The sequence below is a fragment of the Macaca fascicularis genome, chromosome 6, assembly GCF_037993035.2.
Source record: "Macaca fascicularis isolate 582-1 chromosome 6, T2T-MFA8v1.1".
Lineage (NCBI taxonomy): Eukaryota > Metazoa > Chordata > Mammalia > Primates > Cercopithecidae > Macaca > Macaca fascicularis.
The window spans coordinates 76,122,294-76,148,910 of NC_088380.1; the positions used below are offsets into that span (position 1 = coordinate 76,122,294).

The 26,617-nt window shown below is 44.8% G+C and overlaps 1 protein-coding gene across 2 annotated transcripts in view; it reads left to right on the forward strand.

Moving 5' to 3' along the window:
* MAP1B (microtubule associated protein 1B) overlaps positions 1-26,617 on the forward strand; it is a 104,068-nt gene that overhangs the window by 69,770 nt on the left and 7,681 nt on the right. Inside the window, exons 1-4 of one of the 2 annotated variants that reach the window (XM_015451601.4) lie at positions 4,045-4,422; positions 8,261-8,343; positions 11,138-11,278; positions 18,567-25,068. In XM_015451601.4, the coding sequence (XP_015307087.3) occupies positions 11,147-11,278; positions 18,567-25,068 (6,634 nt within the window). In that variant the 5' untranslated portion in view covers positions 4,045-4,422; positions 8,261-8,343; positions 11,138-11,146. Of the gene's footprint in view, positions 1-4,044; positions 4,423-8,260; positions 8,344-11,137; positions 11,279-18,566; positions 25,069-26,617 lie in introns of those variants that run through there. The other variant, XM_005557119.5, reaches the window with a different exon arrangement.

Sequence of the window (26,617 nt, forward strand, 5' to 3'; positions counted from 1 at the left end):
CTTCCCCTGTCTTTCACCTTAACCCTTCATGTCCTTGATTCTCATCCCTTTGCCTTGAGAATTTTTAAAAGGGAGAAGAAAAAAAGGAAGAGGGGACCCTAAGAGAATGGGACTGGGTAGGAGAGAAACACCGAAGAGAGGTTTTAGAAAGCAGGTCAAATGAGAATCCTGCACATGGAAAACCAAACTGAAACCACTGACAACAAAAAAGAAAACTAACAACCACAAGGTCAGGAAGTATAGAGAAAATTAGGTACAGACTCAAGTTAAGTAATAACTAAATTCCCTGTAACACAAAAGATATCCAAGGTAAAAAAATGTTGTCTAACTCACAAGCAATGATCACTTTATTTAAACTAAAGAAAATTATTTGCAAAGTCTCCTGAACTTGAGTTTTTTTTATTCTCTTAAAAAAACAAGTGTTCAAAATGTGGAGAGCCATAGATTCAGGAACATATATCAGAGATGAAACAGATGCATAAACAAAAATTTATTTCCCACAGAAAAGAAATGTCATTTCTAGGAATATCGGGGGAAGGTGGGAAAGAACTTGGCTGATGGTTCAGCAGAAACCAAGAAGGAATTGCCCTCAGGACGTGTGTGGGAGGCCATAGTGCCCTGCTGGGTGCACACACACGTGCGCACGCACACACACTCACACACACCCAGGCAATTCAGCAGGCGTTGACTGACCAGCAGCCAACCCTGGCTGCACACTTACCTCTTACAAAGGAGAATCTTGGCATCACAGCTTGAAAATCTTTATTTTGGATGGCAGTGGATCAGGAAAAGGAGAAAGGAATAGTGTCACAGCACTGACCTTGGCCTTGAGTGGCCTCATGGAGCGTGACAAGGGTCCCCAGGCCTGTTCTTCCACACTGTCAAGTCAGTAAACCTCAGCTCTTTCATCCATGAAGAGAGGATAATATTTGCCCCACTACTTCATAAAAATGCTGTGAGACTAAACAAAGAACTACCTGAAGGACAAAATGCTTTGGCAACTCTAAGGCGCTCTACACATGTAAGGTTTTATTGCTGTATTCTGGTGATGGACTCTCTGGTGATCAAAGGATTAGATTTTGTCACTACCCGTTTCTGTGTATTAGCCTTGTATTCAGTCATTTTTGGACCCAGGTGGGATGGCACCTGGCACATAGAAGGTGCTCCAACGTGTGCATGACCTTAAAACCAGCATGCATATTGAATTATGCTTTTGCCACCTTTTTGCTCATGTTCCCTGTTGCCTCTGAGACACCCAGCCTAGAAAAAGTTCTTTTCCAAGCCTCAGGCTTGGAAAAGAATGTGCAAGAGCGGATGTGCAAGAGCGGATGAAGGATGTGCAAGAGCGGATGAAGGCGAAAAGATGAGTGAGTTGATTGGGGGAGTTAATTTGATGCGGAGGACCCCTGAGAAATCCAGCTCTCTCCAGGGCTAGGAATTTTACTTCCCTGGAGACAGATTCTGTGTAATTTCCTGGTAACAGCTGGCCTTCTGTTTTCTGTGCTGATGCTCTTGGTCTTTGGGGATCCGTGGCATTAGAACCAAGTCTCCTAGCACCTTTGTCTTCTAACAGTACCTCTGTGGCAGGGGTGAGGGTTTTGCGACTCACCGTGCCTTGGGATCATGTCCTGCCTCAGGGCCGAGGTGGGTTCTTGCTCCAGGGGAGCCAAGGAAGTCTTCTGTTAGGCTGGGTTGCCTCGATCCTTCTCCTGGACCCTCTCCGGAGCTCTAAGCAGGGGCACCTGGGATGGAGAGCTGCAGAGCATGGTTACTGGGTAGCCTATGTTCACCTCTTTCTCTTTCTCTCTGTTTTTCTTGCTTAGAAATGATGTGGTGGGATAGAGGGGCACAGGGAGAACCACCTGGGGCTCTCAGGAGCCGGCTTCTGTGCTGCTCGCGAGGCTTCCTTATTTGCTGGCACCTTTCCTCCCTCTGAAAAGGAAGTTTTGGGGAAACCTTCCTGCCAGGCCTCTGGGCCCCAACGTTAGTTGACAGAGATAGAGAGGACTTCTCTGAGGGGCTCTGGAAGAAAAGGTTCACTGCAAACCTCTGCTGCTTCAGGCGTCTCCCCTCCTGCCTCACCAGCTCCCGTTCTCTTCAAATCAACCACACATTTGCTTTACCTGCCATGTGGGTTTCTGCAGAAAGGAGGCCTGGAGCTGGAAATGATTTCACACCAAAAGCTGCTATTACAAGCTACTGGGAGACCTGTTGGTTAGTTACTAATTCTTAGTTCCTGTACCAAGCACCTTTCATTTCTTGCTCTTTGCCGTTTAGCTACATTTTACTCTTGGGAGTGTTTTTTGCACAAAGGGTCGGAGGTTAGAGGTTTCCTCTCAAAAAAATTCACTTTGGTAAAGAGCTTGAGTTGAATAACTCTGACTGCTATCGTTTTCTCTTCCTTCCCTTCCTCCCTCCCTTTTTTCCTTCCTTCCCTCCTTCCTTCCTCCCTCCCTCCTTCTCTTCTTCCTTCTAATGAAAACAGACTTTAGTTTTTATTTTTTTTATTTTTTGAGGTGGAGTCTCACTCTGTTGCCCAGGCTGGAGTGCAGTGGCGTGATCTCAGCTCACTGCAACCTCTGCCTCCCAGGTTCAAGCAATCCTCATACCTCAGCCTCCCAAGTAGCTGGGATTACAGGCATGCACCACCATGCCTGGCTAATTTTTGTGTTTTTAGTAGCGACAGGGTTTCACCATGTTGGCCAGGCTGGTCTCAAACTCCTGACCTCAAGTGATCCACCTGCCTCGGCCTCCCAAAGTCCTGGGATTACAGGCATGAGCCACCGTGCCCAGCTTGAAAACAGACTTTAAAATCAAGACATTTAGTGCTTATGGTCTTTCTCGATTGACTAAACTTTACTTTCAGCTAAATCAACCCAGTCCTTTTTTATCTCACATATTTTTCTCTCTAACTCCAGAATCTTCACATTGTAAGTTATTCCATTGTTGAATCTGGGCAGGGGGCTGGGAGTAGTTGGTAGGTGAAGAGAGGGCGGCAGTGGGAGCTGACAGAGCAGAGAAGCAGAGATGGGGGCAGGACGACTTTTCTCCTGACTAAAGCCCCTGCCCATGCCATGCCCCTCAGTCCTGGTTACCAGTAGTTCAGGACCCTCCTCATCATTTCCCTTTCATACTGAGTACAAATCAGAGGCTTTCTTTATTCTTCAACTGCCATTTCTATTTCCTTCTTCCAAAACCAGGGCAAAGCCTCTGAGGGGTGTGTGTGCTTGTGTGTGTGTGTGTGTGTGTGTGTGTGTGTGTGTGTGTGTAGATGAATCCTAAACTCTGTGGAGAAGAGATCCCGCAAGCATCCTAGAAATTTACATACATAGATAATAACGTTTTGCTTTAAGAGATTTCAGAATCAATTGAATATAGTAAAACATAAGCTACTAAAAAAGCCAAATCTTATAAGACACATAGGTTCAATTAATCTGACACGTTTTCAAAAAGGAATAAAATCCCCACAATACCAAAAAATGCAGGCTTCCTTCTGAGTTCCAAACACAGCTTTGGGAGAACACAAACAAAAGTCTCATTGTCTGCAAGGCCCCTGCTGCTTCGAGGGTCCTCAGACCGTCCTCTTTTGATTCTGAGGTGGCGCGGACCCCTTTTGTCACACACAATCTTCTCCACTGCCCCCGCCCCTGCCCCCGACCCAGGTCGAGGCTTCACAATCATGCGAGTTTTGTGGGGAAGCCCGCAAAGACTTTTTCTTATGAAGCAATAAGCGACACAATCATTCCAGGTTGAGCCCCCGCTTTTGCTGCCCTCAGACCGATGCAAAGTTAACTATTCACGGGAAAGTTAACTATTCACGGGGCTGCCTAAGGGTTTCCCTGTGAAGTGTCGAATGGAGAATGCGGACTACAATGGTGGGGAGAGAGGCTGGAACCCGGCTGCCTTTCTTTCCTGGGAACTTCTTTTCTGAAGCAACTGAATGAGACCTTTACAAGCCAGGGTGGTGGCCTCCCTTCAGAATGCCTGGCCCGTTTCCCAGTGTGAAGCATTCCCCAAATATGCAACTTTGTGAGCATCCCAGTCGCCTGCGCTGAGAACCCGCCCGCCTGCCGCAGGAAAGCTGGCACCCACGGGGATGCCAGGGGTGGGGGCGCGTCAGGGCCCCTCTGCCAGGCTTGACCAGATGCTGGGGTGGCCCGGCCCCACTTTACATCGTCCCAGGAAAGAATCTGGCCAACAGTCTGGCTGTGACAAGAGCTAGAAGCTTCTCTCTCTCCCTTTAAATCCCCTCCTTCATTCAAATCCGATCCTATAAAAAGGCTTTTGTTGAAGGAGCAGCCATGGCATCTTGGTGCACGTCTGTGCCATTCCTCTCGATATTTCCAAAGATGGACAAAAGAGAACATCGTTAGTTGAATTCCTGGGCAAACTGGTCTGAAGATTGACTTGGAAGGAGTGGAGGTAAATGGCAGCTGTCACGTGGCATTTGTTTTGTTTGCAAGTGATGAAGCCAAAGAAAGGGACTGCTGGTGGATGGTAAGAAGCCTCCTGCCAGGGGCCACCTCGGCAGCAGGCGAGCTCACTGTGTGTTTGGGGAAGAGCGTGATGTGGAGGCAGGTGGACTGCGCAGGCTGCTGTCACCTGGACGTGGGTGTTGAAGGGTGCGGTTGGCAAGGCTGAGGGCATTGTGTAGGATCACTTCAGAAAGAAAGAGGCTCTGATTTCATTACCATCACTTGCGGAGGGAGCCACTTTATGTACCTTGTTCAAGTCTACTTGTATGGATTCCTGCAGAATACAGACATGATGACAGTCATATTTGGACATTGCACTGCCTGATGCTCTGGGTGCCCACAACAAAATTGTGACCAAAGAAATGATATTCCTTCTCCTTGGTCTTAAGCTTTTGCTTAATTTCATCTCAACCTAGTGCCTTTGAAGCTCTTGAAACCTTTGTTTCAAGAAGACCACTGATGGAAAGACCTAGAAAGAGGATAGTTTCATGTGTCTTGCCAATTTTCATTTTATCCTTTGCTTATTTAAGTTGATTTTCTTTTGCTTTAGCTTTAAATGTACATGGTTGTCAAAACCAAAAACAACCAAAACGCCAAAAAGCAATGTCCAATAAATTACAGTATTTAGCATTCATAATGAATTAACTTTCTTTCCTGTGGTTTATTCTTCTTAAGCCTCAGTTCTTTGTCTGCTCAAACTGTGGGACTTTGTTCTGTTTTGGAGTTTATTTTTAGGCTTTTGGAGTAAGACATCACACATTTTCTCTTAATTTTAACTTCTTTTATGTGGGATATTCTGCCACCTTTGCTTTTTTTTGGCCAATATTCTTCTCCTAATATTTTCTGCCTTCCTGCTTTTGTAAGCTCATCTCTGATTTTATTTCTTTGAACCTTTCCCTAACTGTCTTTTGGCATTTGGTGTCTGTGCCTTGTCTATTTTAACAAATTTTCGTCCAGTAACCAAACCCATAGGGCAGCGAAGCAGAAGGACTCTAGATCCAGGTGACCTGGCTCCAAGTCCTGGCTCGACCACTTACTAGTTGTGTGACTTTGGGCAGGTTAATTCTCTTCTGTAGACTCATTGCTCTTGACAGTAAAGGGGGATAATCACAGTACCTATGTCGCAGAGCTCTTCTGAGGATTAAATGAAGCCATGTGTGTCTTAGAACAGTGCCTGACACCATGATTGTTCTGTTTAGGCTTCTATCTGTGATGTGGGGTTTATTGGTAAATGTTAGCTGTTAGGGAAAGTAAGATGGTGGGGGAGAATGGGCTTGGTAACAGTGATGGTGGTTGGTGGTGACTATTTCAACATGTTGCTGTTTCTGTAGTACTTCTGGTCCTTCTTGATATAACGGAAAAAGAATCAGTGTATCCTGGACTGCTTTACGTTTTTTATTTTCTAATTGCTTTATTGAGATCTAGTTTGCATACCATACAATTTACCCATTTATAGTGTACTAGTGAATGTTTTTTGGTATATTATTAATTTTTAAGTCATGATAAAATATATATAAAATATAAAATTTGCCATTTTAACTATTTTAAAATGTATAATTTGGTGTCATTAATTACATTCACAAGGTTGTACAACCATCCCCTCTTTTTATATTTTATCAGTTTTTTGAGACAGAGTCCTGCTCTGTTACCCAGGCTGGGGTGCAATGGCATATTCTTGGCTCACTGCAGCCTTGACCTTCTGGGCTCAGTTGATTCTCCTGCCTCAGCCTCCCACGTAGCTGGGACCACAGGTGTGTGCCACCACACCCAGCTTTTTTTTTTTTTTTTTTTTTTTTTTTTTGAGATGGAGTCTGACACTGTTGCCGGGACTGGAGTGCAATAGTGCAATCTCGGCTCACTGCAACCTCTGCCTCCTGGGTTCACATGATTCTCCTCTTGCCTCAGGCCCCCAAGTAGCTGGAATTACAGGCACACATCATCACAGCCAGCTAATTTTTTGTATTTTTAGTAGAGACGGGGTTTCACTATGTTGGCCAGACTGGTCTCGAACTCCTGACCTCGTGATCCGCCTGCCTCGGCCTCCCCAAGCGCTGGGATTATAGGCATGGGCCACCGCACCTGGCCTTTTTTTTTTTTTTTTTTGTAGACATGGGTCTCAACTTTGTTGCCCAGGCTAGTTTTGAACTCCTGGGTTCAAGCAATCCACCTGCCTCGGACTCCCAAAGTGCTGGTATTATAGGCAAAAGCTACTGCGTCCAGCCTTCATCACCTCTATTTTAAAAACATTTTCATCACTCCAAACAGAAACTGTACCCACTCAACAATAACTCCCCATTCTCCTTCTCTTAGTCCCTGGTACCTTCTAACTACTCTCTAACTCTATAAAGTTGCCTGTTCTAGAGATTTCATATAATTGGAATCACTATATTTATCCTTTTGTATCTGGCTTATTTCATTTAGCAGACTGTTTCCTAGGTTCATCCATGTTTTGGCATTATCAGAACTTCATTCATCTTGTGTTTGAATAATCTTCCATTGTACTGATATACCACATTTTACCCAATCATCCATAGATGGACATTTGGGCTGTCTTACCATTGTGAATAATGCTACAATTAACATTGGCATACAAGCATCTGTTCAGGTTCCTGCTTTCAATTCCACCTGGAAGTAGGATTGCTGGGTCATACAGTCATTCTATTTTAGCTTTTTGAAGAACTGCCGAACTATTTTTCTAGAGAACAGTTGCTTTTGGTCATTCTTTCCTCTTGTATTTCTCTCCTCTGGTGTCTGCCTCCCTCCGATTCTATTCCATTTCCTCCTGCTGCCTGAGCATCATTGTACTTCCAAGCGGCAGACATGTTTGTGCCTACCCTCCCAACCATGCGTCTCCCTCCCACATTTCAGAGAGAACACCCACTTCCCTGTCCTTAGCAGCTGCCCAAGCATGTATCACCAACTCTGGCCGTACATCCGCCTGATCATTTCATCCTATTGTCCGGGGAGGGGAAGTCTTCGTAGAAGGTCGTGCACGGGTCTCCGTCCCCTTTGGCTGGAGGGCTGGTTCGGCCACCGAATGACCCTAGGACCTGTGAGTGGGGGGAAGTCAGGGATGTGGAGCCACAGCCCTGCAGGGTTTCAGCCTTCCTTAGACAGGCGGTCATCACACCCAACACCTTGCTTTATTGTTCTCCGTCCATAGTTTTAGGGGGCAGTTTGGCCACCCTGTTTCGTGGGAGGGTTGTTCTCCACTTTTCATTTGCTTACAGTGTCTCCAGTTTCCTATGAGCAAGTGAATTAATTAATGAATACTCCAACAGACTGTAAGCCTGCCTCAGACAGCCATTCTGATTGTTGGGCTAATTGTTAGCCGGAGTTTCTGGATGTCATTCATTTCACAATAAGGCTCCTAATTAATCTCAGTGCAGTTCTCACCAGAAGAAAGGCTGATACGGAGAAACATCCCCAATTACCATGAGAAAGGAAATGTCAAGAGCCCCATTGAGTTTTCCTGGCACCCACCCTTGTCTCAGATGAAAACTGCCATTACCACAAGGAGGCTGCCTAGACGGACCCTGAAAACTGGAGAGTGTAAGAGCAGGAGGAGCCCCCGACCACACAAACCCAGCTCGGGGAGGAACCTGCTCGTGGCTGCACCCTCTTTTTTAATAGTACCAATTATGTTTCCCAAAATGATGTAGAGAATCTCGGAGCTGTGTACTACATCGGAGGCAGAAATTCCTGTGCTGTCCCAGGAGCAGCAGGGCAGTTTTTATCTGGAAAAGCTAAAGGTCTCCCTTTTGTGTGTGTTTTTGTGCCTGCAGGACAAAAGATCCTTCATCACCGAAGTGACGTTTTAGAAACAGTGGTCCTGATCAACCCTTCTGATGAAGCAGTCAGCACTGAGGTAAGCATTCAGCTCTGTAGAATCTGGGGCCAGGCCCCACACACTGGCTAGGGACCCAGTGGATTAGAAGGGCTGGGCAAATGGGGGCAGGAGAGGGTCACAACAGAGAGAAGTTCTGGGTTAAGAGGTCTTTCTTAACCCCCCACTAAGTGGTTGGTTGTCTGCATCGGTACCACCCAGACTGCTCCTCCTGATAAGGACAAAGTGGAAGATAGTAGCTGGAACTGTAAGATTTTGTCCAGGCAAGGCAGTATGAATTTGGGGTGTTTATGAGGGGGGTGGTGGGGAGTGCTGCTGGGATGGAGTCTGATAGGGATGTATTAGGGGAAATAGACACAAGCCCTCAGGCTGGAACATACAGGACAAGCCTGGAGAACAATGGCATCTCAAGAATGGCAACCCAGTGCAAGCCCCATTCAGAGCCTTCCTGCACACTCCTATCGCTGTGGAAAGGCAGCCTAGCATAGTGGTCAGAAGCATGGGCTGGCGCCAGGCCACCTGGGTTCATAATCCCACATCTGCCTCTTACTAGCTGGGAGCCTCAAGCAAGCTATTTACTGTCTTTGTCCCAGTTTGCACCTCTGTAAAATGGAGGTCATAATAGTTTCTACATTTAATGTTCATATTTAATGTTGTGCTTAGAAGTACCAAGTGCTTAGAACAGAGCATGGCACATAATGACTGAAATGTAAATATTAGCTGTGATTGTTACTATTACCACTGTATGAAACTGTTGCTATGGAGAGTAACTGGGTATTTCCGAGCCCAGTGTGACATAAGAACTTGGTTGAAGCCAAGAGTCCCTGGTCACCCAGGCCAGAGGAGCTGCTGTCACTCCACTTTCCACTTCCTTTATTACAGTTGAGCACTTTTGAGATTGAGTTGCTTCTTGGACATTAAAGTAGCCAAAGTCCCTGGGAGCCTCCATTATTTGCAGTGTCCCTTCTACCCACACTTTGAGCATCTCTGTGACTGTATCCTGTTTTTGTAAGTGGAGATATAATTCAAGGACCATAAAATCTATCCCTTTAAAGTATGTAATTCGGTGGTCTTTAGTGTATTTACAAAGTTTTGCAACCATCACCCCTATCTAATTCCAGAACGTGTCTTTCATGCCCCCAAAGCCCTGAGCTCATGGGCAGTCACTCTCCATTCTTCCCCAGTGCTGACAACCGCGAACCTGCCTGTCCTGATTTGCCAGTTCTGGACATTTCATATAAATATAATCATATACTATGTGGCCTTGTGTGTCTGGCTTATTTTAGCCTAACAATTTCAGGGTTCATCCATGTCGTAGCATGTGTCAGGACTGCATTCATTTTCGGGGCTGAACAGTGCCAGTGTATGGATAGCCCACATCTGTGCATCCATTCCTCAGTTGATGGACACTTGAGTTGCTGCCACTTTTTGACTGTCATGATGTCACCTGTTCTGACTTACTTCTGCCTGCTTTAGATCAGCAGGGCCTCTGACAATGCATGAAGGTGCAAAGCTGAGGAAAGTGATGGGATAGCAATCTCTGTTACTAACAGAGTCAGGAAGTAATTACAACTTGAAAAAAGCTGGAGAATTACAGCCTGTGCAACGTGGTGAAACCCCATCTCTACCAAAAATACAAAAAATTAGCCGGGCATGGTGTTGCATGCCCATGGTCCCAGCTACTCAGGAGGCTGAGATGGGAGGATTGCTTGAACCCAGGAGGCGGAGGTTGCAGTGAGCCGAGATGGCACCACTGCACTCCAGCCTGAGCAACAGATTGAGACCCTGTCTCAAAAGGAAAAAAAAAAAAAAATAATAAGCTGGAGGATTAATATATGTCCAGGCAAACTGCCCAGAAGAGTTGTGAGAAAGGAAAAATATGGAATTTTATAAAAGGAATCCAGGCTTGCCTGTGGAGCAGATGGGGCTGAAACAATTACTTAGGTACATGTGTTTTTTCCATGATTAGACTGTGGGGTTCTTGGGTAAGGGGTCATGGTCTGTTTACTTTTGTATCCTCCCCTCAGTGCCTAACATGATGCCTGGCAAGTAGTATGTGCTGAACATTCATGAACTGGGCTCAGAATAGATACCTTGGTGCTTTGGAGTGGTGTTTGCTGAAGGATGGCTGGCTTCCTGCCACTTAAAAGTTCACAGAGTTCTTCAGCGCAAACCATTTGCAATTCTCTCAAAGACTGCTACATAGGGGCAGCCTTTTCTTTCTATTCAATGACGAGCACCTTACTGATGCCGTTGGAAACTGCACTTGGAGCTGTGTGCTTGCTGCACGCCTTGGAAGGGAAGAGATGCCGTATGGGAGGGGTTGGTTTGGGACCCTAGTTTGGAAGCCCGTGCTTCCTGAGGAGGCCACTGGGGAACCTGGACTATACATGGTGATTCAGCCTGTGAGATAGTTCCAAGTCTTCCCTGGTTTCGCAGACCACGTGCTGCTAGCAGACATTTCTAACAGCTGTGGAACGAATGATTACCAGCTGTGAAGGCTGCTTTGAAAAAGAGGAGGAAGCTAGGGGGAGAAAGTCAACTATTGCTACTTTCTTGGTTGTAGAGAAACTTTGAAAATGGCATTCATGGGCAAACTGATAACTACGCTTATTGGCTTTGTGGATGATCCTACAGCCAGGGATCCATTCAACCCTCCAGTGCTCTTCTGGCCTCCAGGAGAAATTAGACCTTTGGGGAATGAATGCTTTTTGCTGGTAATAAACTCCCATGGCCCCGAAGGCTAGCCCTGTCCTGGCGGTGGGACGGCAGCACTGCCCGCGGCTCAGGGCCTACGGTCTGTGCTTTATTGCAGGTGCGTTTAATGATCACTGATGCTGCCCGACACAAACTGCTCGTGCTGACCGGGCAGTGCTTTGAAAACACCGGAGAGCTCATTCTCCAGTCCGGCTCTTTCTCCTTCCAGAACTTCATAGAGATTTTCACCGACCAAGAGGTAGGTTCATGTCTGAGAATATCTGTGTTTCTGGTGGCTTGGTTGCCTTCGGTTCCTCTTTGAGAGCACTGGGGGAGACAGAAGAAGAAGGGAAGGGAAATTCACAGCTCTCCTGAAATAAGCAAAACTGCATGCTCTAAAATACTTTATTTTTGTGGCTCATTGCCAAAATAATTTAGAGCACTCATTTACAATTAATTGGAATAATTCTTAATGTGCCTGAGATATAGATGGGAAGGATTGAAACAGTCAACACTTTACAGATGGTCAAAATGATGGAGAAACTTGAAATGTCAGAGCCCAAAAGAAAACCTATGTTTCCTGTTTTCTGAAATAATACTCCAAAGATATCTTGGGCTTTTGGCACCACCTTTTCCAGGCCTAATTATTTCAGATTTTTCTTACTTTAATGCCTGGTCCCAATGTTTGAACTTGGGCTGTTTGAACAGCCCACAAAAGAGAGAGGGCTCTACAAAAGGAGGCACGTAGGAAAATGGGGCACGTCTGTGACCCAAAAAAAACATGGCTAAAGTAGCTGGACTGAAGCTGGGTCATTCGTATTTCTAATGCGTATCTTATTCAAAGATGACACATGTGAAGTGTTGAAAACTGTGTGAAGTTAGCAGTATTTGGTCAAATGAGATCAAAGATTTTGATGTGCTTATTTCTGCTTGGGAATTTATCCTGGCCGGGAAACTTTCCAAAGTAATGCACCTTGTTTATCTAGGTTATATATTTATAGCAGTTACAGAAACAATTCAGAACAATCCCCATAGTAGGTTGGGGCCTGCCTGTGGCCGATAGCAGATTTCTACATGGAGGGACTGAGGGATGTTCTGATAAGAAGAGTTACCAAGTCTGTTTAAAACTGTCTTCCTGAGATGGCGGCTTGTCCATCTCATGTGTACTGCGAAGGGCCACGTGTCCTTCTGCACTTAATCTTCCTTGGCCCTGTGGTTCAGAGAGAGCTCTGTTTGTACTTTTCATCACTGGCAAGAACTGTAAGCACACTGCCCAACTTCATCTGGGTCACCTGGAAGCTTCTTTAAAAACACTGATCAGATGGCATAATACTGTTCACTCTCCAGCCACTGGGGAGGGGAGAATGCAAAACTGTGAAAAGGAACATTTTTGAAGCCCCAGCTTTCAGAAGGTGTGGCATCATCTGCATCTTGAAACACACGCCAGGACGGGATCCCCCAGGCAGGCAGCTCCTTTCTGAGAGGCTTCAGAGCTCACTCCCAGTTGGTTCATCTTTACCACTTCAAAATGCAAGCTTTGGCCCTGTCTTCCTCCAAGGCCACTAGAGTTCATGCGTCTTGCCTCATTTGTCTCGGTATCCATTGCACCTGCACGTAGTAAAGGCCTATTAAGCCACTGTTCGATTGCATTGAAATTCCAAAGCTAGGGCTACAATTCTCACTCTGCCTACTGTCCTGAAGTTGTTGTTTGATCACTATAATGTCAGAATCTTTTGCAAGATTATGTCCCCATGTGCATGTTGTACCCAGAGGCAGGTAGGTGGGCATTTGTCTAGTAGCTGTGGGATCACACACATTATTAGCATCTTGCCTCAGGGAAGAGAGAAAGCTGCAGAAGGCTGGAAGGGGCCCAATGACATGGTGAGCAGTTAAGTGGCAGGCTTGTAGCTCATTTGCATGCACATGGGCACTTTCCACATTCCTGTGCAGTTCTGTAGTTATTTTCTAGTGGTTGGTTTCTACCCAAGTGATTGGTTTGTCTTTTTTTGCTGAAAAACCAAGCAAAGGAAATATGTAAAGAAAAGTGTTTGTCATTGCCAAGATTTTCAATAAGGAAGTAACACAATTTGGCATATTTGCATCTCAGATAATATCTCCCCTTCCCCTTCTTTAAATAAGGTTGTTATGAAGATTGCTGCTTATTCATTTTTACTAGATAATGGAAGCAAAATTTTAGCACCATGGGCTGTGCATGTGTCAGATTTTGCCACTAACTACAGAAAAAGAAAATTGCCCTAACTGAAGAACTCAAGTTCCATGGAAGGGCAGATTCCCCAGGGTTTATAATTATTGGGGTAGGTTCTGGAGGACACACATTTTGATTATACTCAGGTATCATGTCATGTTCTCTTCCGCCACCCACAAACCCCCATGCTGGTACTTTTGAAAAAGCAATAGTTAATACATAATGAAAAGGATCTCTAGGATTTTTCCTAACAGAGTAGATCAATGGTGTCAGTGTGGTGGGGGAAGGCAAGGGACATTGGGTCAAATTCACTCTTCCTCCTGCCCCAATGAAAGTAACTCAGCCTTTATCTATTTTACATTGTGGACTTTGAAGAAAGGATGCCACAGCTAAAGTGAATTGAAAATCACTGGACTGGACCAGTGGTTATCAGCCTTTTGGAGCTAGGATTGCCCATTGTTGCCTTGGAAAAAGGGTTGAGTAACTGAATAACAAACAGACCTTGAAGACCACTTGGTGTCCAGCCCTGTTCCTTTTATCCAGTCCTTGAAACGTACTAGTTAACTCCAGGGAAACCAAAACCACAATTTGGGACAAACAAAAATGATACTTTTTAAAAAATATAAGAACAGCTAAAAATAAATAGACTGAAAAAATAGAACTATCAGTACACTTTGAGCTTCAGGGTTTTGGAGTCTCAATCACTGGAGATCAACTAACAAAACCAGAACTAACAGACTGCTATTGTCTGGCTGACCCCACTCCTCCCTGAAATCCAGGGATGGTGAAATCATCATCTCCTGGGGGCATTTTTCAGTCTCTCTGTTGGAAAGTTTTTCCTTATTTGTCTCATTGTATCTTCAAGGAAGTGATGTGATCCCTTTCCCACCTACAGTGTCTTAGATACCCTTCACCAACACTGCCAATTTTTTCCCTTTTAGATTAATCATCTTCAATTTTTACCCACAGTTCTTCAAAACCCTGCTCGCTGTCCTTCAAATGTGTTCCTCTGTCAAGAAAGGGAGGCAAAGGCCAGGTGCTATGGCCCATGCCTGTAATCCCAGTACTTTGGGAGGCCAAAGTGGGAGGATCACGCAAGGCCAGGAGTTCTAGGCTGCACTGAGCTATAATCTGCACTGCACTCTAGCCTGGGCAACAGAGCAAGATTCTGTCTCTTAAAAAAATAAAAAACCCAACTATACTTAAAACATTAAAAAAATAAAAAGGAGAGGAGATGGGATGGGTATGGGGGGAATTCAGAAGTTTAATCCTGGTCATGTTTTAGTGCCTTGAAATCAGACAGTTGGATTTATGAGAACAGAGCTCAGGGAACTCAGAGTTGGGCTGGAGGTATTAATTTGGAATCCATTAGCATATTAGAGGTATTTAAAGCCCAGAAGATAGATGATGTGACCTAGAGTGAGAAATATTTTAAGAAGAGAAAGGGGCCCAGGTCCAGTGTTGAGAGGTCATGAGGCCAAGAGGAAGGAGCCAGTAAGGGAGACTTATTTCAGGTTTTTGCTTGTTGGTCTAATTTCTCTAAAATGTCATGACTCAGACTGGACACCCTATTTCAGGAGTCATTTGACCATGTTAGGATTGTGAGAGTCGATAATGTCTATAGTTTTCAGTACAATCTTCTATTAAAGAAGTCTAAAAGTGACTTTTGACCATCACCATACACCATCAAATTTCAATGGGGAAGAGATGCAGGCTTTGAGGGGCTCTACAATTTATATAATTTAAGGGCTCTTTTTTAAGAAAAATGAAACAATTATTAATACAGAATTCAGTACAGGGCCATGCCAATGAGGTACCTTGAAGTTTAAGCTTCTTTGGCTTCATGATAAATCCATTTGACCATCTACTAAAATCCCTGAGTCTTTTCCATGGATATTATTGTTAAGCCACATCTCCCAATCCTGTAGTTAACCCTGCTGGTTTATTGAACCTTACATTTATCCCTTTAAAATGCCATCCTGTTAGAGTTGACTTAGCCACCATCATCCCCATGTCAAGAGCTTTTATAAATACCTTAATTCGGCCATCCCACATTTTGCTGTCTCTCATTTTCATACAATCCACAGATATACGCATGACTTCACCATTTTCATCCAAGTGAATACAGGCCAGGTAATGAGACTTGAGGCCGCCCATCATAGACCTCCCTCCAGGTTGACATTAAGCAGCACTAGTTATATGGCTGGCTGGAAATCCACCTAATTCTGCTATCACACTGTTCAGGGATCCTATTAAATGTCTTGCTAAAGCCCAGAGATACACTGTCTACTGTATTTCCTCATCAGCCAAGCAAGTAACCTAATCAAAAAGGAAATGTAGTTAGCAGGCCATGGTTTAGAAATTCACATCTTGTTTCATTAATATCATCTGCAGTAAAACCGTTTATTTATTATATCTTCCTTCCTCTTCCAGTATGCCTGCATTTAATCAGAAAAAGTAATTCACAAAAAAGATTACCTTTGTCCCAAAGCATATTCCTCCCAGTTGCATCTGTCATCCAATTTTGCAAGAACCAGGGTAGCACTCAGTGTGGTTACATCTGAAGCACCCACTCCAAGAAGACAACATGTGTTGAACGGCCAAGTTTGGCACACAGATCAACAAACATCTCCTGAGCCTGATTATGTATTGAGGAAACAAAGATAACTAAAATACAAAGATACAGAAGATATATTTCCTGCTATCAGATATGTTTAGAGTAGTGGGTTATAATAGGTACCATTTACCATGATGATGATTTCCCAATTTGTTCAGAAGAAGCCTCAGTTTCCAAGTCTAAGAACTAGTCACAAGTTTCCTTCCCACTCTTAACATTGTTGGATCCTCCTTATGGTTCTCATCTATTCATTGAATAAGCTTGATTGGGTGCTGCCTTGGGCTGGCCACTCTTAAGACCCTGTCTTTGCCCTTGAGGTACTCTCTACTCTGGAGTTGGCCCACAGGTCTGGAAAGAGGCTGTGGGGGAAAACACAGGCTTCATTCTGTTGTGTAGTTCCAAGGATGTAGGAGTTGTTCTTCCTCCTCTTCCCTCTGCCCAATTCCATCTGTCTGTTTTATGACTGAGGGCTCTGTCCAGCCCTGTCTCTGCATTCTTGTCTCATCATTCAGAGTGTGCTGCTACTTCTTTGGAGGGACCAGATTTTCCATCTCCAGAAAGAAACCTGTCAAAGCAATGCTGGCTTTCTTTTCTGCTTTGCCTTGTACATCACGGTTGTTCATTCACCAGTGTCTCTTGGCTATCTTTCATGACCTCTGACTTCTCAGAATTCTGTGCAATCTTGTTTTGTTTTGGGGTCATTTCCTGCATTTCATAGAAATTCTCTGGATAGAGGCGAAAAGAGGAAAAGTAGGAAGATATTCCTTAAGTCTTTCTACCTTCTGCTTCAACCTGGTGATTACATACTTTACATAAAAAGAGCTAGTGATTGAATGCCCCCTACTAACAGCTGGATTATACTCTTGGCTGCCACACCTCTCAGCTAGGGTGGAATTTCAAAAATTAAAATGAACTAAACTTAATTTTTAAATTTCACTATTAAAGATTCAGCAGTTATCCTAGATTTGCCTCCTAAAATGTATTATAAAACATGAAGAGTTTGTAAGTGCTCTGTATGAAAATTGGGATCTAGAGACTTTTAATTGTGCTACAATGATTGTGATGAGGGTCTCTGCTAGTTATTGCACAAGAAGCCATATTCGATGCCCTGTGTTTGCATTGGCCTGCAAATCATTGGAGCAAAGATGCCTGTCCCCTCCACCCAAAGATGGTTACCATTTGCTTTTTCACTTTTCTTAGCTCCCAAAATGGAGTTGATTCTTATCCTTTTTATAGAAAATTGTAAAGTCACATAAAAACAACAAAGTTTTATTATTTTGTTATTTTGCGACCCTCTACATAAAATGTTATGCTTAGGACTAATATGCTAACAAAACAGAAATGACTATTTTACTGCAACGTTGCAGTCAAATACAGGAAAATTCAGATTCTATAAATTATTCTTACAAACATTCATAATAGTAGCCTCAGAATGCTGATAGCCAGGAGACAGAGGAAACTAATCTAATACTAGAAAGTAAGAGTTCAGACCTGCTGGCTCAGGGATGCCTGGACCAAATGAAACCTTGGCTTTAACCCTTGATCATTTGTCATCCAGAACACAGAGCCCTTTTCAGTCAAAACTCTGAGCTGATTTGTGAGCTCTACTGAGACGGAAAGAAGATTGGAGTTGATGGCATGGTTCTCCATCACTAATTTGCTAGGCTAAGGCCATGAAATATGTGGCCATAATATGGAGTGAGAGAGAAAGTAGTGTTTTTATTAAACCATAATTTCTGTTTTGGTCCTGATTTGCTTTTCTGTGTTTACATCCTTGGGAAGTACTAAACAATGTGTTGAAAAATGTTTCAGCCACATTTGATCTCAGCTGCTCACACCCAACTTGCCCTGAAAAGAATGGGAGCAGTAAGAGAACAGAGTGGCTCACTGTGGAGTTAAATATGAGCAAATGGGGAACAGATTTGGCCACTGGCTTTTATAATTATCCAACCACTTTAATGTCATGGCTTTAATAAAAAAGCATTTGTATCTGCAGAGAATCTTCTGGGTGACCCCCTCATGTTTTAATCAGTGTGCACTGATACCAGAAACCAGTAATTTTTTGCAGTAACAGGCAATCCATAACTTCTTGTCTCCTATGGGGAAAAACCCACCAAGGTTTTTTCCTTTTTACATACAGATTCTAAAAGGAGGCCGCAACAAGTGCCCTGTTAATCTGAATTTCTTTGAGGTGTCAATCAGGCCTTTTTTTTTTTTTCTCGCCAAGTCTAGTGGAATAAAAGAAAACATTTTTATTAGTGATGAAATGACTCAGACAGCTTTCTCTTGATATAGTTTAACGTTTTTTAAAGGGCATCTTTGCCTTTACTCTAGGGATAATATTCAAAGTGTTTCATAACCACTGCAGCACAATCCCCAATTGCTCAGGTGGTCACTGGTCTTAGAACTGGAGCAGAGTTCTGGCATTCCCCTGCTGGGCAGGAATAGATGGTGGAGGGGTTGTCGGGGAGGTGCCGGGGTGAGTGGGTGCTGGTTGAGGTAGAAGCCAGTAGTAGCGGGGCTCAGGACAAAGGGTTGTTCACCTTCTAGTAGGGAAGTGTTTCAGCATTTAAGCAACCAGCATCGCTACATGAGTGCATGTCTGAAACTGGTCCTATGTGCATCCTGTGATCCTAGAACACATAGTTATAGCTGGAGATGATGGATTAGTGATGATAATCACTTACACCTTTTCTTTCTTTCTTTCTTTTTTTTAAAACCCAGATCGGGGAGTTACTAAGCACCACCCATCCTGCTAACAAAGCCAGCTTAACTCTGTTCTGTCCTGAAGAAGGGGACTGGAAGAACTCCAATCTTGACAGACACAATCTCCAAGATTTCATCAATATTAAACTCAATTCAGCTTCTATCTTGCCAGAAATGGAAGGACTTTCTGAGTTTACTGAGTATCTCTCAGAATCAGTGGAAGTCCCATCTCCTTTTGACATCCTGGAACCTCCCACATCGGGTGGATTTCTGAAGCTCTCCAAGCCCTGCTGTTATATTTTTCCAGGAGGGAGGGGAGATTCTGCCTTGTTTGCAGTGAATGGTTTCAATATGCTCATCAATGGCGGATCGGAGAGAAAATCCTGCTTCTGGAAGCTCATCCGACACTTAGACCGAGTGGACTCCATCCTGCTCACCCACATTGGGGATGACAATTTGCCTGGAATAAACAGCATGCTACAGCGGAAAATTGCAGAGCTCGAGGAAGAACAGTCCCAGGGCTCCACCACAAATAGTGACTGGATGAAAAACCTCATCTCCCCTGACTTAGGAGTTGTATTTCTCAATGTACCTGAAAATCTCAAAAATCCAGAGCCAAACATCAAGATGAAGAGAAGCATAGAAGAAGCATGCTTCACTCTCCAGTACCTAAACAAATTGTCCATGAGACCAGAACCTCTGTTTAGAAGTGTAGGCAATACTATTGATCCTGTCATTCTCTTCCAAAAAATGGGAGTGGGTAAACTTGAGATGTATGTGCTTAATCCAGTCAAGAGCAGCAAGGAAATGCAGTATTTTATGCAGCAGTGGACTGGCACCAACAAAGACAAGGCTGAACTCATTCTGCCTAATGGTCAAGAAGTAGATCTCCCGATTTCCTACTTAACTTCAGTCTCATCTTTGATTGTGTGGCATCCAGCAAACCCTGCGGAAAAAATCATCCGAGTCCTGTTTCCTGGGAACAGCACCCAATACAACATCCTGGAAGGGTTGGAAAAACTCAAACATCTAGACTTTCTGAAGCAGCCGCTGGCCACCCAAAAGGATCTCACTGGCCAGGTGCCCACTCCTGTGGTGAAACAAACAAAACTGAAACAGAGGGCTGATAGCCGAGAAAGTCTGAAGCCAGCCACAAAACCACTTCCTAGCAAATCCGTGCGCAAGGAGTCAAAAGAAGAAACCCCTGAGGTCGCAAAAGTGAATCACGTGGAAAAGCCACCCAAAGTTGAAAGCAAAGAAAAGGTAACAGTGAAAAAAGACAAGCCAGTAAAAACAGAGACCAAACCTTCAGTGACTGAAAAGGAGGTTCCCAGCAAAGAAGAGCCATCTCCAGTGAAGGCCGAGGTGGCTGAGAAGCAAGCCACAGATGTCAAACCCAAAGCTGCCAAGGAGAAGACAGTGAAAAAGGAAACAAAGGCAAAGCCTGAAGACAAGAAAGAGGAGAAGGAAAAGCCAAAGAAAGAAGTGGCTAAAAAGGAGGACAAAACACCTATCAAGAAGGAGGAAAAACCAAAAAAGGAAGAGGTGAAAAAAGAAGTCAAAAAAGAAATCAAGAAAGAAGAGAAAAAAGAACCCAAGAAAGAGGTTAAGAAAGAAACACCGCTGAAGGAAGCCAAGAAGGAAGTTAAGAAGGAAGAGAAGAAGGAAGTGAAAAAGGAAGAAAAGGAACCCAAAAAAGAAATTAAGAAGCTCCCTAAAGATGCAAAGAAATCATCTACTCCTCTATCTGAAGCAAAAAAACCAGCTGCTTTAAAACCAAAAGTACCCAAGAAAGAAGAGCCTGTCAAGAAAGATTCTGTTGCCGCCGGGAAGCCAAAGGAGAAGGGGAAAATAAAAGTCATTAAGAAGGAAGGCAAGGCCACAGAGGCTGTCGCTGCAGCTGTCGGCACTGGAGCTGCCACAGCAGCCGTGGTGGCGGCAGCTGGAATAGCGGCCACCGGCCCTGCCAAAGAACTTGAAGCTGAGAGGTCCCTTATGTCATCTCCTGAGGATCTAACCAAGGACTTTGAAGAGTTAAAGGCTGAAGAGGTCGATGTAACAAAGGACATCAAGCCTCAGCTGGAGCTAATCGAAGATGAAGAGAAACTGAAGGAAACCGAGCCAGTCGAAGCCTACGTCATCCAGAAGGAGACAGAAGTCACCAAAGGTCCTGCCGAGTCCCCTGATGAGGGAATCACCACCACTGAAGGGGAAGGCGAATGTGAACAGACACCTGAGGAGCTGGAGCCCGTCGAGAAGCAGGGAGTAGACGACATTGAAAAATTTGAAGACGAAGGAGCGGGTTTTGAAGAATCCTCAGAGACTGGAGACTATGAAGAGAAGGCAGAAACTGAGGAGGCTGAGGAGCCAGAAGAGGATGGGGAGGAACACATATGTGTGAGCGCCTCTAAGCACAGCCCTACTGAGTATGAGGAAAGTGCCAAGGCGGAGGCTGATGCATACATCAGGGAGAAGAGGGAGTCTGTGGCCAGTGGGGATGACCGAGCTGAAGAAGACATGGATGAGGCCATTGAGAAAGGAGAGGCTGAACAATCTGAGGAGGAGGCTGATGAGGAGGACAAAGCTGAAGATGCCAGAGAGGAGGAATATGAGCCAGAAAAAATGGAAGCTGAAGACTATGTGATGGCTGTGGTCGACAAGGCTGCAGAGGCTGGTGGTGCCGAGGAGCAGTATGGATTCCTCACCACACCAACCAAGCAACCAGGAGCCCAGTCTCCTGGCCGAGAACCTGCATCTTCAATTCATGATGAGACTTTGCCTGGAGGTTCAGAGAGCGAGGCCACAGCTTCTGATGAGGAGAATCGAGAAGACCAGCCTGAGGAATTCACTGCCACCTCTGGCTACACTCAGTCTACTATTGAGATATCCAGTGAGCCTACCCCCATGGATGAGATGTCTACCCCTCGAGATGTGATGAGCGATGAGACCAACAATGAAGAGACGGAGTCCCCTTCTCAGGAATTCGTAAATATCACCAAATACGAGTCTTCATTGTATTCTCAGGAATACTCTAAACCTGCTGATGTTACACCACTCAACGGATTTTCTGAAGGATCAAAAACAGATGCCACTGATGGCAAGGATTACAATGCTTCAGCCTCTACCATATCACCACCCTCTTCCATGGAGGAAGACAAATTCAGCAGATCTGCTCTACGTGATGCTTACTGCTCTGAAGTGAAAGCCAGCACCACGTTGGACATCAAAGATACCATCTCAGCTGTTTCAGGTGGAAAGCTCAGCCCATCAAAGAGCCCATCCCTGAGTCCATCTCCACCATCACCCTTAGAAAAGACCCCCCTGGGTGAACGTAGTGTGAACTTCTCTCTGACGCCCAATGAGATTAAAGTCTCTGCAGAGGCAGAAGTAGCCCCGGTGTCTCCTGAGGTAACCCAAGAAGTAGTTGAAGAACATTGTGCTAGTCCTGAGGACAAGACTCTGGAAGTGGTGTCACCATCTCAGTCTGTGACTGGCAGTGCTGGTCACACACCTTACTACCAATCTCCCACCGATGAGAAATCCAGTCACCTCCCTACAGAAGTAATCGAGAAACCACCAGCAGTTCCAGTGAGTTTTGAAATCAGTGATGCCAAAGATGACAGTGAAAGAGCTTCAGTAAGCCCCATGGATGAGCCCGTGCCTGACTCAGAGTCTCCTATTGAAAAAGTTTTGTCTCCTTTACGCAGCCCGCCCCTCATTGGATCCGAGTCTGCCTACGAAAGTTTTCTAAGTGCTGGTGACAAGGCTTCTGGCAGAGGTGCCGAAAGCCCCTTTGAAGAAAAGAGTGAAAAACAAAGCTCTCCAGACCAAGTAAGTCCAGTTTCTGAAATGACTTCCACTAGTCTTTACCAAGACAAACAGGAAGGGAAAAGCACAGACTTTGTACCAATAAAAGAAGACTTTGGCCAAGAAAAGAAAACTGATGATGTTGAAGCCACGAGTTCTCAACCAGCACTGGCTCTGGATGAAAGGAAATTAGGAGATGTTTCTCCCACACAAATAGATGTCAGTCAGTTTGGATCTTTTAAAGAAGACACTAAGATGTCCATTTCTGAAGGTACTGTCTCAGACAAGTCAGCTACTCCTGTTGATGAGGGTGTAGCGGAAGACACATACTCTCATATGGAGGGTGTGGCCTCAGTGTCCACAGCCTCAGTGGCTACGAGCTCATTTCCAGAGCCAACAACAGATGATGTGTCTCCTTCTCTGCATGCTGAGGTTGGCTCCCCACATTCCACAGAAGTAGATGACTCCCTTTCAGTGTCTGTTGTGCAAACACCTACCACATTCCAGGAAACAGAAATGTCTCCATCTAAAGAAGAATGCCCAAGACCGATGTCAATTTCCCCACCAGACTTCTCCCCTAAAACTGCAAAGTCCAGGACACCCGTTCAAGATCACAGATCTGAACAGTCCTCAATGTCTATTGAATTTGGCCAAGAATCTCCTGAGCACTCCCTTGCTATGGACTTCAGTCGACAGTCTCCAGATCATCCTACAGTGGGTGCAGGTGTGCTTCACATCACTGAAAATGGGCCAACTGAAGTAGACTACAGTCCTTCTGACATGCAGGACTCCAGTTTATCACATAAGATACCACCTATGGAGGAGCCGTCCTATACCCAAGATAATGATCTTTCTGAGCTCATCTCAGTATCTCAGGTAGAGGCCTCCCCATCCACCTCTTCTGCTCATACCCCTTCTCAGATCGCTTCTCCTCTCCAAGAAGATACTCTATCTGATGTTGCTCCTCCGAGAGATATGTCCTTATATGCCTCACTCACCTCTGAAAAAGTGCAAAGTCTGGAAGGAGAGAAGCTTTCTCCAAAATCTGATATCTCTCCACTCACCCCACGAGAGTCCTCTCCTTTATATTCACCTACTTTTTCAGATTCTACCTCTGCAGTCAAAGAGAAAACAGCAGCTTGCCACACTTCCTCTTCTCCACCCATAGATGCAGCATCCGCAGAGCCCTATGGCTTCCGTGCCTCAGTGTTATTTGATACCATGCAACACCATCTAGCCTTGAATAGAGATTTGGCCACACCTGGCCTGGAGAAGGACAGTGGAGGGAAGACACCTGGTGACTTTAGCTATGCCTATCAAAAGCCTGAGAAAACAACTAGGTCCCCAGATGAAGAAGATTATGACTACGAGTCTTATGAGAAGACCACCCGGACCTCAGATGTGGGCGGCTATTACTATGAGAAGATAGAGAGAACCACAAAATCCCCAAGTGACAGTGGCTACTCCTATGAGACCATTGGGAAAACCACCAAGACCCCTGAAGATGGCGACTATTCCTATGAAATTATTGAGAAGACCACACGGACCCCTGAAGAGGGTGGGTACTCATATGACATAAGTGAAAAGACCACCAGCCCCCCTGAAGTGAGTGGTTACAGCTATGAAAAGACTGAGAGGTCTAGAAGGCTTCTGGATGACATCAGCAATGGCTATGATGACTCTGAGGATGGTGGCCACACACTTGGGGACCCCAGCTACTCTTATGAGACCACTGAGAAAATTACCAGTTTCCCTGAGTCTGAAAGTTACTCCTATGAGACAGCTACAAAGACGACACGAACCCCCGATACTTCCACATACTGTTACGAGACTACAGAGAAAATCACTAGAACCCCTCAGGCATCCACATATTCCTACGAGACTTCAGACCTATGCTACACTGCAGAAAAGAAGTCCCCCTCAGAAGCCCGCCAGGACGTCGATTTATGCCTCGTGTCCTCCTGTGAATACAAGCACCCCAAGACAGAGCTTTCACCCTCCTTCATTAATCCCAATCCTCTTGAGTGGTTTGCCAGTGAAGAGCCCACTGAAGAATCTGAAAAGCCCCTCACTCAATCAGGGGGAGCCCCACCGCCTCCAGGAGGAAAGCAACAGGGCCGACAGTGTGATGAAACCCCTCCCACCTCAGTCAGCGAGTCGGCCCCATCCCAGACCGACTCTGATGTTCCCCCGGAGACTGAAGAGTGCCCCTCCATCACGGCTGATGCCAATATCGACTCTGAAGATGAGTCGGAAACCATCCCCACAGATAAAACTGTCACGTACAAACACATAGACCCACCTCCAGCTCCCGTGCAAGACCGCAGCCCTTCGCCACGCCATCCTGATGTGTCCATGGTGGACCCAGAGGCCTTGGCCCTTGAGCAGAACCTGGGCAAAGCTCTAAAGAAAGATCTGAAAGAGAAGACCAAAACCAAAAAGCCAGGTACAAAGACCAAGTCATCTTCACCTGTCAAAAAGAGTGATGGGAAGTCTAAGCCCTTGGCAGCTTCACCAAAACCAGCGGGCTTGAAAGAATCCTCAGATAAGGTGTCCAGGGTGGCTTCTCCTAAGAAGAAAGAATCTGTGGAAAAGGCAGCAAAACCCACCACCACTCCTGAGGTCAAAGCTGCACGTGGGGAAGAGAAGGACAAGGAGACCAAGAATGCTGCCAATGCCTCTGCATCCAAGTCGGCCAAGACCGCCACTGCAGGTAGGTTGAGAAGGCCGGGCATTGGATATATGCCACAACCATTCTACTTAATTTACAACCTTTATATTTCCCTGTTTGGCTTTGTATTGGGAAGATGAGGGAGCACAATTGATGCTTTACCTTCCCTGTACTCTTCTCCTCTGCCCAAAGGTATATGTCTCAGTCCAGTGTGGCCTTGAGGCTTGGAAATAGCTCAGTGTATGGTTCAAAGCAGCTGTGATTCATCACATGGGATTCCTGATTTTGTGCTATTTTGGAACACAGCAACTACAACCCTGTTCTAAATCTTCAGAACCAAGGATGTGTCTTTCAGATGTTTCTGGAAGACTGGTTTCAGCCATGCTGGCCCCAGAATCCAGCAGGGTAACACAGGCCAGGAGCTCCTAAAGGCCTAAGGAGAACCAGAGGTTTCACACCAAGACTGGATCGACCAGTCTAGACTGAAGATTTAGAGTCCTTTTTTAAAAAAAATTAAATTTTAAAATTAAACATTTTTACATTTTTTTTTAAAACATAACCAGGTTGGAGATAAATCTTCATTAAAGGCAGTGTTCCATTTTCATGTCAGCCAAAAAGTACTATAATTCCAGGTGACCAGTGAGTATCCAGGGAAAATTAAGAGAAAAACATTGATGACTCTTTTCTTACCCTTCTCTTACCCATGGCCTCATTAGTAGAGACTCAATGCTATTTCAGATGAAAATTCCACTTGGAAGCTGGGTGCATGGCCTCATGCCTGTAATTTCAGAACTTTGGGAGGCTGAGGTAGGAGGTTAGCTTCAGCCCAGGAGGTTGAGACCAGCCTATGCAACACAGCAAGACCCCATCTCCACAAAAAAATGTTTTTAATTAGTTGGGTGTGGTGGCATATGCTTGTAGTCTTAGCCACTTGGGAGGCTGAGGCAGGAGGATCACTTTAGCCCAAGAGGTCAAGGCTGCAGTGAGCCAGAATTGTATGTATCACTGCACTCCAAGCCTAGGCGACGGAGCAAGACCCTGTCTCTCAAAAATAAATAAGCAAATGAAATTCCACTTGGCAAGAGCAGATATCCCTGATTTTTGATCGTTCATGTCTTGGTCATGATTCCCAGATTTATCATGTTCTCGGTAATGACCTGGGCTTTTGATGGAACTGCTCTCCGCAGTACTGCTTCATTTTGTTGCTTCACATCAATCACAAGGATTGGCATACATACATTTTATTTGCTTTAGGTAATTATTCAGAGGCTTTAGATCACAATTCACAAAGTAATATAAATGGAGCCAAACATGTGAGGCACAACATAATTTAAGTAACATTGCCCTGATTTATTAGGGAAGATCTGATAGAGTAATCTTTGCAGCTCTCCAATTAAGTACACTTTAGGATTTAGATTTGTTAAAACTACAAGTTTTTACTTTAAACAATATGGAGTATCAATTTTAAGACTCAGTTCTCAGCACATGTGGCCTTTTTACATGCACGTAGAAAATAATCGGAATTTTTTTCATGTTTAAAATGAATGACAAACCACCAGATAATTAACCCTTTCATCTGAAAGAGTTGACA